General features: G+C 42.0%; 1 protein-coding gene across 1 annotated transcript in view; it reads right to left on the reverse strand.

Moving 5' to 3' along the window:
• Nucleotides 1–10,669, reverse strand: part of LOC126176850 (collagen alpha-2(IX) chain-like) — a 36,120-nt gene extending 25,451 nt beyond the window's left edge. Inside the window, exon 1 of the mRNA XM_049924038.1 lies at nucleotides 10,511–10,669. Coding sequence (XP_049779995.1) covers nucleotides 10,511–10,619 — 109 coding nt within the window. The 5' untranslated portion in view covers nucleotides 10,620–10,669. The remainder of the gene's footprint in view (nucleotides 1–10,510) is intronic.
• Nucleotides 10,670–17,143: the final 6,474 nt, after the last annotated feature.

Here is a 17,143-nt window from a genome sequence, read left to right on the forward strand (position 1 = left end):
TGCTTTCTTAAACTGTTTTCTTTTTTTGCATGGTCATCTGCCTTATTATTATTCTTTTTTTATTTTTTATTATTGTTGGGACAAGACGCGAACCTAACTCCTGACCTTTAATTTACTAGTAAAGTGAAATAAAAGAAAGGTACAGCTGAGGAAAAGGGCGTAAATGTTATCCTGTGCAGAACGTACTTAGATCGACTGTCTTAACATTTAGGAAGTATTCGTTGGTCATGATATGAGGAAGACATCATGTGCTTATAACGTATGGCCTGTCTAGGAAAAATTTTGGGTTAAGAACGAAAATTAGTCACCTAAAAAGAACTTAGGAGTGGGAAGGATAATATAAATCCAACATCGTTATTATTGTGACTAGGTCTAAAATTTTTTTTGAGACGTAAATGTTAAGCATTTGCTTAGCTATGGTTACAACGCATGAACATCCTATTGACTTAGCACACAAATGGTCATGAATGAACTTATGAATAAGTCTCTAACATCCCGCAATACGGGCCATATAAAATAGATGGTCATTATGCAAGATTAGTATATTTGACCTGAAATGGTCTATCAAGTCAAAATAAACTAATGCACGTGCCTGATTGAGCTTCATGACGTAGTTATGGTCATGAGTTACAGGAAACCCTAAAGTAGGGGATAATGTGGCGGCAATGGGTTACTCAATTTGTCTTCGTGGAGGCGATCCACACACATATTGTAAAAACTGTGTGTGGAACACCGCCACCATAATTTGGGGCTGGTGACCACTGCTATTGGACTTAGGGAATGACAGCGGAATTATATTTAAAGCTAAAGTGTGACTTGGCGAACATCGCTCTGGTCAACACACTTAAAACTGTTGACCGACAGAGGTCAATTGCGCTCAAAGCTAAAGTGTGACTTGGCAACATCGCTCCAGTCAACACACTTAGAATAATTGACCGACAAAGGTCAAAATGTACTTAAAGAACTAGTCTAAACTATGGGAGGATGACGGGAAAATGGTTAAATTATGATGTGATTTGGCGAACAATGCTCCAAAGGACACCTTTAAACGTCATTGAGTAAGATCAATTCAAACTGCTCCAGCTAGTCTGAAACAAAACTTCGTATCCAGTAGATTGTGGCAAGGTGACGTTACCCTCCCGTGATACTTATATGTATGTGACTGCCATTCATTATGTTAATAAAAAGTTGTGTATGAGTAGGTGATGGCATCACTGCTATCATACACACATAAAATTGTCCACAGTCGGTCATATTGAAGGATTATGTGGTAGCACCTATATTCTATAATGGGGTAGTGACTTGGTGATCGTCATTCCGATTACTGCACGTACATGCTATTGACCGACGAAGTTATTATCCACTAATTAAATCAAGTGTTGAAAGCGTTCTTAACTCTAGAACGTGCATACCGAATATCGGTTGACCATCTGTGTGCATATTCAACGTGTTCAATACGCCAAATATTTGCTCCGACTCAATGGAGGTCGACCCTTCGGCCCCTCCTGACAATCTACGGGCGCATACACCTCATGTTGGCGTGCACTCTGGAGCAGGTTTTCAGGCGTTTCTTAGCTCCCTTCGGACCGAATGGCCGGGTGCGTGTGGCACAGCCTCGCCTGTTGTTAGGCACCCCACCTCGTCGCATACGTCAACATGGGGTCCTCCCCACGGCGGGCGGAAGCCTTATAACACAACCGTTCGCCGATTTGCGGGGGAGGCATGTGGTGTCAGCGCCAGACACCACACTTGCTAGGTGGTAGCTTTTAAATCGGCCGCGGTCCGCTAGTATACGACGGACCCGCGTGTCGCCACTGTGAGTAATTGCAGACCGAGCGCCACCACAAGGGAGGTCTAAAGAGACGTACTAGCACTCGCCGCAGTCGTGCAGCCGACGTTGCTAGCCATGGTTCACTGAGAATTACGCTCTCATTTGCCGAGACGATAGTTAACATAGCCTTCAGCTACAGTTGCTACGACCTAGCAAGGCGCCGTATTCAGTTGCTATAATACTTCTGTATCATCAAGAGCAATGTTCTACAAATGTGGATTAAAGTTAAGTATTCCAGAAGCTACGTACTTTTCTTTATAGCATTCATTACGTATCCTGTTTCAGACCTCACGCCAGACTGCTTGAGTTTATCGCGTGCATTTCGGGCTTCTCTAGCTATACAACAATATTAACCATTTACGCTCCTACCCTATTATGGTATAATGGAAATCGGGATCTCTCTGGCAAGCCCATGGTTTACCAGTCGTGTAGGCTGAAACCGGTGTGGTCATGAGCCCACGAGACGCGCGGCAGGCTATATCGTGCTGTTAGCAAAGGCACTCGCGTCGGCCGTCTGCTGCCACACCCCACTAACGCCTAAATTTCGCTGCACTGTCCTGACTGATACGTTCGTCGTGCATCTCACGTTGATTTCTGCGGTTATTTCAGACGGCGCTGCTTTTCTCTTGCCACCGACAGCCACACGCAAACGGTGCCGCTCTCGGTAGTTAAGTGACGGCCGTCGACCACAGCGTTGCTCATGGCGAAATGTGAAGCCTGAAATGTAGCATTCTCGTCACACTCTTGACACTGTGGATCTCGGCGTATTGAATGCCCTAAATATTTTCGAAATGGAAAGGCCCAGGCATCTCGTTCCAACTGCTATTCCGCGTTCAGAGACTGAATTCCCGTCGTGCGGCCGCATTCACGTCGGAAACCTTTTCACATGAATCACCTAAGTCAGGGGCGCTGCACGTGTGCTGCTCGCGTGCAGGCGTCGACCGGGGCTGTGGCGACAGCCGGCAGGTTGCGGCAGTGTAGTGCCAGGCTAAGCTCCGGACGTCGATGCGAAGCGAGCACTATGTAGTGAACGTTGTATTTCAAGAAACGGAGGAGATTTGCTATCTTTTAAAAAGTAATGGGAGAATCATTTTTTCTTTGTGCAAAAACGTCAAAATTCGAAAGGTTTAATATGTGGCAGTATTCTCGCTGGTCAACGGAATTTTAGTATTGAAGGCCATTATAATAAATTTCACAAGGACGAGTACAATTTATTGTCGGATTCTGAGCGGATGGGGAATTGACTGAGCTTAAGAAGAGCGATCTGACGATACCAGATGAATCTGTCGTAGTTGGCCGGCCGGAGTGGCCGAGCGGTTCTAGGCACTGCAGTCTGGAACCGCGCGACCGCTATCGTCGCAGTTTCGAATCCTGCCTCGGGCATGGATGTGTGTGATGTCCTTAGCTTAGTTAGGTTTAAGTAGTTCTAAGTTCTAGGGGACTGATGACCACAGCAGTTAAGTACCATAGTGCCCAGAGCCATTTGAATTTGTCGTAGTTGCTGTTGTGACGAGAGATCTGCGACTTTCTCTCGTCATGTCTCTCATCTAACTGATTTAACATTCTATGGAGCACTCTTTTCAAGTTTTCAGGACGACAACAATAATAGCCCAGCGGTACGTGCAAGTTATAAGACTGCGTTTAATATAGCGAGAACTGGAAAACCGTTTGCTGAATTAATAAGTCTCGGTTAAGAGCAAACATCAGTGATGAAAATTTAAGTAACTGTTTGTATTTGTCTGTATGTAGAAATTTTGTTCCAGATATTAAACGTATTGTAAACTCCACCTGTGATAATTAAATAAAACGTATCGTATGTAATAGGTACTCTTTCAAACCATGATTTCTTTCAAGCACTCCTACTAACCTTATTCATTCACTCAATAAAGCAAGCTAGGAAACAAAAGGCATTACAGAGGAAGGAGCGGACAGAAGGTATGGTGGGGATGGGAGATAAGCGGGTGGCCAGCTTGCCCCTGTGTGCACGCGGAACACCTGTTAACTGCACGCGTGCAAGCGCACCGCACATGTGCAGGATTCCTGCCCGTCCTTGAGCTAAGTACAAGTGACAGCTTCTCCAAGCCACGGGCCTTGTGTACACGATACTACCGCCATCTGTATACGTGCATACCGCTCTCCCATGCCACTCACTGTAAATACCTGGGCGTGCGAGAGGGTAGTCATAAAGTATTGATTATCACATTGAAAAATAAAATACGTAACTAATATTGTGTTTCAATTGTTTACAGATAAAGGTCTACAGCCCATGTACGCACAAAAACCCACGCAAGACAGTACCACAGCACGCCGATAGAGAAGTCAGAAGCAAATGGCGCAGATCATCCCTTCTTTATGAAGGGGCTGTAGAATTTTGTGTGTTTCCTGTAGCGGCGTGCCACGAGGTTGTGGGGATTTCGTTGTGTACAGACACGTGCCTGTAAACAAGTAATAAAATCATTAATTTCGGGAATTTATTTCTTTGGAGGTCGTAGCTGAAAGTCTGTGTCTGCCGCTCGTAACAATTGCGTAGAGGTATGAAATAGTTTTACGACACTACCACTCTCAATATTAAGCAGAAGGTAATTATCTGCAATATTGAGAGTGGTAGTGTTGTTCAGTCCCAATGGAGCACTGTTAAGTGGGGCGTTCCCCAAGGGTCGGTGCTGGGGCCACTGCTGTTTCTTATTTATATAAATGATATGCCTTCTAGTATTACAGGTGATTCAAAAATATTTCTGTTTGCTGATGGCACCAGCTTGGTAGTGAAGGATCCTGTATGTAATATTGAAACAGTATCAAGTAATGTAGTTCATGAAATAAGTTCGTGGCTTGTGGAAAATAATTTGATGCTAAATCACAGTAAGACTCAGTTTTTACAGTTTCTAACTCACAATTCAACAAGAACCGATATTTTGAGCAGACAGAATGGGCATATTATAAGCGAGACGGAACAGTTCAAGTTCCTAGGCGTTCGGATAGATAGTAAGCTGCTGTGGAAAGCACATGTTCACGATATTGTTCAGAAACTAAATGCTGCTTTATTTGCCATTAGAACAGTATCTGAAATAAGTGACAGTTCAACACGAAAATTAGTCTACTTCGCATATTTTCATACGCTTATGTCGTATGGTATTATTTTTTGGGTTAATTCTTCTGATTCAAAAAGGGTATTTTTGGCTCAAAAACGGGCTGTTCGAGCTATGTGTGGTGTAAGTTCGAGGACCTCTTGTCGACCCATATTCAATAGTCTGGGAATTCTGTCATTGCCCTCACAGTATATATTTTCTTTAATGTCGTTTGTTGTTAGCAATATTAGCTTATTACAAGAGTTAGCAGCTTTCACTCAGTTAATACCAGGCAGAAATCAATTCTGCATGTGGAATGCACTTCCTTGACCCTTGTGCAGAAAGGAGTGCAGTATTCTGCTGCATCCATTTTCAATAAGCTGCCACAAGAACTAAAAAATCTTAGCAGTAGCCCAAACACTTTTAAGTCTAAACTGAAGAGTTTCCTCGTGGCTCACTCCTTCTATACTGTCGAGGAGCTCCTGGAAGAGCTGAAAAATAAAAGCAAATTCCAGTGTTACATTGTTGATTTTCTTTATTAAAACTTACGACTTGTCGCCTGAATATGTTTCTTATATTTCATTTTATCTGTTCCTACAATCGTGTTATAATTTCATGTATTGACTAGTTCCATGACCATGGAGACTTCTCCTTAATTTGGTCCTACGGAACAATAAATAAATAAATAAAATAAACACGGGCTCAGTCGAAAGGAAAACAAATGGTACTGCGATAGGTTACTGGGGAATTGCACTTCATCTACAAAGGGGATTGCACACAGAACGCTTGTACAGTTCACACTAGATACTGCTCAAGTGTGTGGAATCCACATCAAATCGGACTCATTGAGGACGACCTGGGAATACAAAGAAGTTTGGTGCGAATGGTCCAGGGTGGAAACTGATCCAAACTCGTATGTGGCAGACGCCTGAAGACCGTCGCATTACACCTCCTGAGGACCTACTTAGAAAACATGAACAGCAGCCTTTGATGGCAGAAACTACATCTACATTTACATGGATACTCTGCAAATAACATTTAAGTGCCTGGCAGAGGGTTCATCGAACTACCTTCACATTTCTCTATTATTCCAATCTCCTATAACGCGCGGAAAGAATGAACACCAATATCTTTCCGTACGAGCTCTGATTTCCCATATTTTATCTTGGTGATCGTTTCTCCCTATGTAAGTCGGTGTCCACAAAATATTTTCTCATTCGGAGGAGAAAGTTGCTGATTGGAATTTCGTGAGAAAATTTCGTCGCAACGAAAAACGCCTTTCTTTTAATGACGTCCATACCAAATCCTGTATCATTTCTGTGACACTCTCCCATTTTCAGCGATAATACAAAACGTGCTGCTTTTGTTTGAACTTCTTCGATGTATTCCGCCAATCCTATCTGGTAAGGATCCCACAGCGCGCAGCAGTATTCCAAAAGGAGGACGGACAAGCGTAGTGTAGGCAGTCTCCTTAGTAGGTCTGTTCTAAGTGTCCTGCCAATAAAACGCAGTCTTTGGTTAGCCTTCCCCACAACATTTTCTATGTGTTCCTTCCAATTTAAGTTGTTAGTAATTGTAATTCCTAGGTATTTAGCTGAATTTACGGCTTTTAGATTAGATTGATTTATCGCGTAACCGAAGTTTAAAGAGTTTCTTTTAGCACTCATGTGGATGACCTCACACTTTTCGTTATTTAAGGTCAACTGCCACTTTTCGCACCATTCCGATATTTCTTCTAAATCATTTTGAAGTTTGTTTTCATCTTCTGTAGTCGATAAACGACAGCGTCATCTGCAAACAACCGAAGACGGCTGCTCAGATTGTCTCCCAAATCGTCTTATATAGATAAGAAACAGCAAAGGGCCTATAACACTACCATGGGGAACGCCAGAAATCACTTCTATTTTACTCGATGACTTTCCGTCAGTTACTACGAACTGTGACCTCTCTGACAGGAAATCACATATCCAGTCACATAATTGAGACGATATTCAATAAGCACGCAATTTCACTACGAGCCGCTCGTGTGGAACAGTGTCAAAAGCCTTCCGGAAATCCAGAAATACGAATCGATTTGAAATCGTTGTTCAATAGCACTCAGCACTTGATGTGAATAAAGAGCTAGTTGTGCCTCACAAGAACGATGCTTTCTGAACCCATGTTGACTGTGTGTCTATAGACCGTTTTCTTCTGGGTAATTCATTATGTTCGAACACAATACATGTTCTAAAATCCTGCTGCACATCGACTTTAACGATATGGCCTGTAATTTAGTGGATTACTCCTACTACCTTTCTTGAATATTGGTGTGACCTGTGCAACTTTCCAGTCTTTGGGTACGGATCTTTCGTCAAGCGAACGGTTGATATGATTGTTAAGTATGGAGCTAATGCATCAGCATACTCTGAAAGGAACCTAAAACTAAAATTATTCCTCTGCCTCTACGTGCTTATCCCGACATGTGTAACTAGTGAAGATAAAACTAGGCAAGTAACAGCTCCCACGGAAGGGTACGACGCGTCTTTCAAAAAAAATTTTCTAATGTATGTGAAATCTTAAGGGACTTAACTGCTAAGGTCATCAGTCCCTAACCTTACACACTACTTAACCTAAATTACCCTAAGGACAAACACACACACCCATGCCCGAGGGAGGACTCGAACCTCCGCCGGGACCAGCCGCACAGTCCGTGACTCCAGCGCCTTAGACCTATTAAAAAAAAAAAAAAAAAAAAAAAAAAAAAAAAAAAAGATCCTTAAGGGCCGTAATTTTATTTATGTTTATAGTGGTGACAGAATAATATTGCGTCATTGTGCTGTCACTATGTAGTTGTTTCGGTTAACTAATTTAGTTTCCTGTGGTTCAGGGTTCAGTCAAACTGTAACAGTTTTCTCGGAAGGCTGAACAGGTTCAGGGTTCAGTCAAGCTGTAACAGTTTTCTCGGAAGGCTGAACATGGAATAACACTTCAATCAGTTTATTAGTTACTGTCCCGTTTTTTTCTACTTCTGATGTTTTCTCTTGTACCGCAAGCAGACTGATTTCCTGGTGAACTTCCTGGTTTTTCCTCCAGTGATTCGTATAAGACCGTTTCGGACCGAACATTCTTTGGGCTTGGGTCACCCCTACCGGATTTTCCCTTCCCTTCCTCGTTCTTTATTAATTTCACTCACTTTCTAATCGAGGGAAACAAATGGAGACTGCAGTTTTGTAACCTCTCCCTGAATTTGTTTATTAACAGATAGCTGCTGATCTTTGCAATCGGCTACTGCACCTGTTGTTTGTTGCAAATTAATGATGATTACACCCCCTTCATTTTGTGGTACCGTATGTGTATTATCTTTCTGTTCATCAGTTTCTATTCGCATTTTGCCTTCAGGTTCCTCTGCCTCCTCATCGCACTGTTTTTGCTTGCGAAGTGAGGGAGTGGGACAAGACAGCTCGTCCTCTGAGCAACTATCAGTTATTTCGAGAGGTCGTTTTTTCGATTGCATTTCAGTTTCACGGGTAGTGGTAACAGGGTTTCCCTTTGTTGTTAACGGGGGAAATTGACTGTTATCGTGAACGGAGACACGAGCTTGGCCCGCTCCGTTAACATCCTCAACCAGTTGATCCGGGCTATTCTTTGGTAACAGATCATTTAATGTAAGCTTCTGAAGCTGTATCAAATTACTTTTAAGAACAACAGTTTGCAGCGGACATTCCTGTCTGAAGTGGCCGGTTTCGTTACATATATGACATGTACCTTCCTGACCTGTATAAACAATTTGTGCCTTATACCAACAAACAGTTATGTGAGACGGAATATTCGTCTTAACGTCCATCTCTACAGAGCGGACCCCTTTGAAACACTGCAGTTTAAAGCGAGGCGACCATCTTTCATTTGCAATTGATTTATCGTCTCCGTAGTTTGAAAGAGCTTCCTTAATCTTATCATTTTCAATTTCAATGGGAAGATTCAAGACACGAACGGTTTTGCAATGAATGTCCGCTCTATAGATGGAAACCTTACTTTTATAACCATTTCTATGCGCAAAATCTACTTCATAGCCCCACTTCCGTAACACTTTATCAACAGTCGAAGCACTGATTAACTTGACAAAAACACAGTATTTTTCCTGATCCAGTTGCCAGGTATGGACGGTTTCAGAATTTAGACCAATTACCTGTGTAATCCAGTCATCTATTTCCAGGGATGTCGGCTGAAGAGGACGGGATTCCTTGTCAAAAGCAAATAGCACAGTATTCTTCCCGAGGTTTGTAGCCATGGTTAATCCAGCGAAGCAATTTCGGTTAAACAACCGAAATTCCAAGTAGGAGCAGCAAGACCAGAAAGAGCGCTCAGATCACAAGGAATAGGAACGAACACGGAGATTAACGGACGGACGGCACTCGGCGAAGCGCAAGTACAGCGATGTAAAACGCTCGGCTAATCGCGTGCGGCGACGCGTCTTTCTTCGCATGCTGCATAAGCGAATGGAACAATGCGAAACTTTAACATGTGGCACAGTCAAAAATTTTGCAAAAACAGACATAATGTCTTATGGGATAACAGCAATCAGTGATTTTATAATGTTACTTAAAATCCGTCTTGATTGCAAAAAAATTTTTTTTATTATTATTCATATGACCGGTTTCGGTTCATTCAGAACCATCTTCAGATCTGTAAAAATAATTATACTAATTTAGCATTTCACGGAAGCAAATGTTTTTCATCCTATCTAATCAACATCAAATGTACCAGAACGTACCTGATATTTCAGTTACAGGAGTAACCCTTCCAAATCCAGCAACTTTCACATGCTACGTCACATAAAATTGGTTGGCAGAGTGCACGTCATTTATATTAATTATAACACTATTACCGACAGGTGGCGTCTGGTACATTTGTTACATTCCATTTGTACATACTGTATTCAGTAGATCACACCAGCACCATAGATATATAAATCGCCCTATGCTTTTAGATCGTATAAAAATGATAATTTTACTGTTTTTTAATCCTGACAAGTACAGATTTTAACTTTGACATCTACATATTTTAACCAAATATTTTTAATATAAAAAAAGATCTACTGAATACAGTATGTACAAATGGAATGTAACAAATGTACCAGACGCCACCTGTCGGTAATAGTGTTATAATTAATATAAATGACGTGCACTCTGCCAACCAATTTTATGTGACGTAGCATGTGAAAGTTGCTGGATTTGGAAGGGTTACTCCTGTAACTGAAATATCAGGTACGTTCTGGTACATTTGATGTTGATTAGATAGGATGAAAAACATTTGCTTCCGTGAAATGGTAAATTAGTATAATTATTTTTACAGATCTGAAGATGGTTCTGAATGAACCGAAACCGGTCATATCAATAATAAAAAAAAATTTTTTTTGCAATCAAGACGGATTTTAAGTAACATTATACAGTCAAAAATGCCCTCTTCCACGAAGTTCACAGCAGTTTATAGAATGTGGATGTAGAGTACATTCTTTCCAGCAACTTTCATCTGTGACATTTTTGTCTCTCACTGGCAGTGACTACGTTAATGCGGTCTGTGATGGGACTAATTTAGTACACTGGCTCAGACAAGAATAGAGGCGCAGCTACCGTACCTTCGTTGTCCTCCGGAGGTTGCGGAGGAGGAGCTCCGCCCACCACCATCGACACCGACAGTAAAATCAGCAGCGCGAGGGCGCAGAGCGGTGTGCTAGCGGCAGACATGGCGGCTGCTCTGGCTGCCCCCGCGCTCGGCCAACTACGGCTCTGTCCGTGACTCAGCAGCGCAGCCACCTCGACCCGTGACGCCAACAACTGGCCGCAGATAACACGACGGTCAACACGGCGCCGTCAGATCGGTTCGGGTCTCCCTAAAAGTTCACGTTGTACCGGGTGATCAAAAAGTCAGTATAAATTTGAAAACTTAATAAACCACGGAATAATGTAGATTATTTATTATTCTGGATTTACAATGTGAGTACATTTTTCCAGCACCTATTCTAGATTACAGTAAGTCACTAATTATTGTTCTCCACTCTTCTCTATTTGTCCATAAATCTTCAGGAATGTTGTTCTTCCTCATTGCTGACTGAACTCCCTGTTTCCATGTGTTTCCCGTGGTCGTCCCCTTTTTCTTCTTCCAATTGGTACCTAGTCGATTATGCATTTTGGTAGCCTTTCCTGTTCCATTCGTCTGATGTGTCCATAGCATTTAAGTTGTTTGTGCTCGATGAAATCAATAATTGAATTTTTACATTTCATCTTGTCTCTGATTACTTCATTTTTTATTCTTTCTCGTCTTGATATTCTTGCTGAACGTCTCCAGAAATCCATTTCTGTGGCTAATAATTTTGATTTCAGTTGCCATTTTGTTATCCACACTTCTGAACCATATGTAATAATGCTCCTAACTATTGTTTCAAAAATCCTTATTTTGTTATCAGTTGTTATGTGTTTGTCCCAGAGAATTCCATTCAATAAAGAGATTGTCGTCTTTCCAGAATTTATTCTTGATCTAATTTCTTTGTCCTGTTTCCCATCATTTGTAATTTTCACACCTAAATATTTATATTCCTCAGTAGCTGTTATTGTTCCCATCCCTTCTTCCAATATTAAGTCTCCATTCACTCCACCAATTACCATGTACTTTGTTTTATTCATGTTTACATTTAGACCTGATTTTTTATATTCTTGAATCAATTGTCTGGTCGTATACTCTATGTCCTCATAGTCTTGGGCTATAATCAGTTGGTCATCTGCAAATTGTAACGAGTATATTGTTCTATCATTTATTGGCATTCCCATAGCGTGACATTTTTTCTTCCAATTCTGTAAAGTTACTTCTGTATATATTTTATACAATGTAGGTGAGAGAGGTAAAAATTGACACACATGCTTGGAATGACGTGGGGTTTTATTAGAACCACCCTATATTGCTAGACGCGTGAAAGAGCTCTTGCACGCGTCGTTTGGTGATGATCGTGTGCTCGGCCGCCACTTTCGTCATGTTTGGCCTCCCAGCTCCCCACACCTCAGTCCGTGCGATTATTGGCTTTGGGGTTACCAGAAGTCGCAAGTGTATCGTGATCTCTAGGGATGCTGAAAGACAACATCCGACGCCAATGCCTCACCGTAACTCCGGACATGCTTTACAGTGCTGTTCACAACATTATTCCTCGACTACAGCTATTGTTGGGGAATGATGGTGGACATATTGAGCATTTCCTGTAAACAACGTCATCTTTGCTTTGTCTTACTTTGTTCTGCTAATTATTGCTATTCTGATCAGATGAAGCGCCATCTGTCGGACATTTTTTGCACTTTTGAATTTTTTTGGTTCTAATAAAACCCCATGTCATTCCAAGCATGTGTGTCAATTTGTACCTCTCTATCTACATTATTCCGTGATTTATTCAGTTTTCAAATTTATACTTACTTTTCGATCACCAGGTAGATGCTGGACATTATTCGTCTGTCTCTGTATCTAAGCTCTAGTCTTATTCTTCTTTGTATCGTACAATACAAAAAGCAACACAAATATCCAGTCAAATCTTGATAACAGTTCGAAATCGTGTAAAGACTGACAACACGTTTTACAATATCAATAAGCCATTACTGGAATCAGTAAACTTACACAAGTTCTTGGATGTAATAAATTTGTATGCATATGAACTGGAACGATCAAAAAGGGTCAGGTATAGGTGAAGCAGGTGGCAGACTTCAGTTCATTGAGAAAACTCTCACACGGTAAACTGTCACAGCCGGCCTGTGTGGCCGTGCGGTTCGAGGCGCTTCAGTCTGGAACCGCGTGACCACCACGGTCGCAGGTTCGAATCCTGCCTCGGGCATGGATGTGTGTGATGTCCTTAGGTTCTAAGTTCTAGGGGACTGATGACCACAGATGTTAAGTCCCATATTCCTCAGAGCCAAACTGTCACTGTCATTTTGAAAAATCTGAATTGATATATGTTTCAAGATAGACGCCAATAGATGCTAGAGCCTATTTACAGACTTAACAATAAACAGTATAAGTGATGAGTCTAGAAGTACAGGGTGAGTCACTAACTACATCCGCCAAGAATAACACCGAAAGTTTGAAAGGTGGCTACACTGAGTCACAGCGCAAGAGATTGCGCCAAAGATTATTATTCCGCCGCCTCCACTGGGCTGTAGTAGTTCAGAGGATGTCGAGAGCGGCCGGCCGAAGTGGCCGTGCGGTTAAAGGCGCTGCAGTCTGGAACCGCAAAACCGCTACGGTCGCAGGTTCGAATCCTGCCTCGGGCATGGATGTTTGTGATGTCCTTAGGTTAGTTAGGTTTAACTAGTTCTAAGTTCTAGGGGACTAATGACCTCAGCAGTTGAGTCCCATAGTGCTCAGAGCCATTTTTTTATGTCGAGAGCAGTCGTCGTTCTGTTGGGCGAGAGAGTAGACGATCTGAGTGTTGACTGATATGTTGTACTGTTCGGTTGGTGTTACGTATAGATGGAAGACGATGCAATTGTCAGAATATATTTGAGAAAGGAGATGGGCTTTTGATTTATGATGCTGGTGTAATGGAATATTTTTGTCAATATTTAATAAGGTGAAAAGGTATTACAGTTTTCTTTAATAACAATCCCTCTTGCTCACAGGTACAGTCAACAAAGCATCTGACTTGTGTTCATTTATTAGACTCAAATTCTGGTTTCTATGTGCAATTATAGCATTTCTGGTTTTTCAATAAGTTCATTGTAAATGGTGTTTAAAATATTTTGACGTATTGAGAAAGAACAGAGCCCGTTACATGTACGTTGAGTCACACTACCACACACAGAACAGTAACATTTGTGTTTTATTGTTTCGTAGCTTTTATAGTTGCAGGGTACTTAATTAATCAATTGTGTTAATGGAAATTCCTTGTCATTCTTTATTTTTATTTTATGTAGTCAGATTGCGTGCTAATACTAGTCAGGGCCAAGCGCTTACGAGACTTCGTAACCGGTCACACAGCTAGTAAAATTATTGCATTTATTCATTAATATCAGTCTTTTCTTTTTAATTAAGCCCCCTTGCAAGTTTGATAGGAGCTGAAAAGTTTGTCGGACAAAAGATGCGTGGGAAAAGAGGGGCCATAATGTGACGTTGGTTCATTGTTGCTGGGTGGGATCGCTTCAGCGATATGAAGGTAAATTTTGTTTCTTTAAATGGGATGCTATAGTTGGTGCTTATTTTCTGATAGCGGCTATCGAGACGAATCCAATGATGTGTGACAGTAAGGTCTTCGAAGGTCAGCAAAGGTCACAAAGATGGCATCAACGTCCATTTACAGAAAGTGTTTGAAGTGATCACCATTGGTATCAATGCAGTGTTGCAATCTTCTTACAATGGCTTTAGTGGTATTCCTTGTCACATTGGAACTTATCGAAGCACATGCTCTGACAATTCTCTCTCGCATATCTTCAGCTGTAGTTGAAACGTCTCTATAAACAATGTATTTTATGAATCCACACAAGAAGAACTCCAGAAGGATCAAGTCTGGCCAACGAGCCAGCCACGACACATCTCCTCCGCGTCCAATCCAACTCATTTCTAGCCATGTCCGCCCCCGGTAGCTGAACGGTCAGCGTGACGGATTGTCAATCCTTTCGGCCTGGGTTCGACTCCCGGCTGGCCGGGGAATTTTCTCCGCCCAGGGACTGGGTGTTGTGCTGCCCTCATCATCATCCTTTCATCCTCATCGACTGCAGGTCGCCAAAGTGGCGTCAAATTGAAAGACCGGCACCCGGCGAACGGTCTGCCCCACGGGGGGCTCTAGCCATACGACAAATTAAATAAATTAAAATTTCTAGCCATCAGCGAAAAATGTGCCGGACACCCATCGTGTTGATACCACATTCTGTTCCTTGTTCCTAAAGGTATTTCAACCAATAACAGGCCTAATGTTTATTGCAGGAATGTGGTATACTTCCTTCCATTAAGATTTCCTTCGATTAAATAGGGGCCTATAATTCTGTCTTCCAGAATCGCACACCATTCATTCACCGACAACGGCTTTTGGTGTGAAAACTAGCCGCAGCCAACATACATTTTCACTTGCCTAATAATGCATGTTAAGCAAATTAACATTTCCATGGTTCATGAGTGTAGCCACGACAGTAAATAAAATCAAATTAGTAAATGTCTCATCCCTCTGAATCTGAAGTTGAGCCCACCGGCAGAATTCAATGCGACGCATATAAACCGACCAGTTAATTCTTGGTGGAGACTGTTATGGTAAGGGTGATATTTATGGCGATGCAGAACACGAACAACACTACTCTGGCTCATGCCAGATTTCTTTGCGATCTGACGCGAACTAACACAAGGATCTCGAACAACAGTGGCAAGAGTACCAATTTCCGTTTCCTCGTTAGTAACTTTCCTTTGCCGGATATGTTTCGATGCGTTAAAGATCCAGTTGTTCTCAATTTACCGTACACCTGTTATATGTACGACGTGTAGGAAGAGTACTCCGGCCGTTGTGGCCGATCGGTTCTAGGCGCTTCAGTCTGGAACCGCGCGATCGCTACGGTCGCAGGTTCGAATCCTGCCGCGGGCATGGATGTCCTTAGGTTAGTTAGGCTTAAGTAGTTCTAAGTTATAGTGGACTGATGACCTCAGATGTTAAGTCCCATAGTGCTCAGAGCCATTTGAACCATTTGTAGGGTGAGTAAGTTGAGCATATCTTTCAGCGTGTAAGTCTCCAGCTCTCACTGAATTTCGTTGGCATTCTCTGTAAATGAGAAGCATATCGACTAGTTCTTCGAAGGAATATACGATTCACATCGCTTTATTCGACGATACTAGTCTTACTGTTCCTATTTGTGTTGTATTATGAAACCGTCGAATGGTGTTTACATGTCAATGGCAAGTTAGATGGATACGCCGTATTCGGCTAATATTTACTATTTGCCCAATATACGAGAGAGAATTGTCAGAGAATGTGCTTCTGTAAGTGCCGAAGTGATAAGGAATACCACTCAATCCATGATAAGAAGATTGCAGCACTGCACTGATACCAATGATCATCACTTCGAACACCTTCTGTAAATGGACGTTGATTCCATCTTTGTGACCTTCAAAGACCTTACTGTTGCACATCATTGGATTCGTCTCGACAGCCGCTATCAGAAAGTAAGTACCAAACTGTAGCATCCCATTTAAAAAAAACAAAGTTGACCTTCATATCTCTGACGCGACCCCACTTAGCAACAAAAAACCAACGTCATATTATGGCCCCCGTTGTCCCACGCAACGTTTGTGCCACAAACTTTTCTGCTACTGTCATACTTTCGGAGTCATTCCGGGTGGCAATAGTTAGTGACTCACCCTGTATACTACAGCCAACTCCGTATCGATCCCACACGAACAGCTATGACATGATTAGACTCATTGACTCAGCTTGCACTCTTCGCGAATCTCTCGCCCAAAGCGCAGTCCCAAGCGACTGGAAAAAAGCGCTGGTGACTCCCGTATATGAGAAGGGTAAAAGAACGGACCTACAAAATTACAGACCCATATCTTGAACATCGGTTAGCTGCAGAATCCTTGAACGTATTCTCAGTTCGAATATAATAAATTTCCTTGAGAAGGAAAATCTTCTGTCCACAGATCAGTACAGTTTTAGAAAGCATCGCTACTGTGAAACTCAGATTGCCATTTTGTCACATGAGATGCTGTGAATCACGGATGAAGCGCAAGAAGCGGATTCGTTATTCCTAGATTTCCGTCAAGCATTTGACACGGTGTTAAACTGCCGACTATTAACGAAGGCACAAGCATACGGAATAAGTTCTCAGATATGCGACTGGCTCGAAGACTTCTTGCATAAAAGAATTAGTATGTTCCCGACGGTGAATGTTCATCAGAGACAAGGGTATCGTAGAAGTGCCACGGGAAAGTGTGATAGGACCGCTGCTATTTTCGGTATACAAAAATAGTCTGGCGTACATGTTAAGCAGCAGTATGCAGCTGTTTGCTGATGGTACTGTGGTATGTGGGAAGGTGCCGTTTAGTGATTGTAAGAGGATATAAGATGACTTAGACAAATTTTCTAGTAGGTGTGATGTATGTGATTTAGCTCTAAATGTAGGAAACTGTACGTTAATGCGTATGAGTAGGAAAAACAAACCCATAATGTTCGAATACAGTATTGGTAGTGTGCAGCTTGGCAGTCATATCGATTAAACATCTAGGCATAACGTTGAAAAGCAATGTGAAATGCAAGAGC

Source organism: Schistocerca cancellata, chromosome 3, assembly GCF_023864275.1.
Source record: "Schistocerca cancellata isolate TAMUIC-IGC-003103 chromosome 3, iqSchCanc2.1, whole genome shotgun sequence".
In the NCBI taxonomy this organism is placed as follows: Eukaryota; Metazoa; Arthropoda; class Insecta; order Orthoptera; family Acrididae; genus Schistocerca; species Schistocerca cancellata.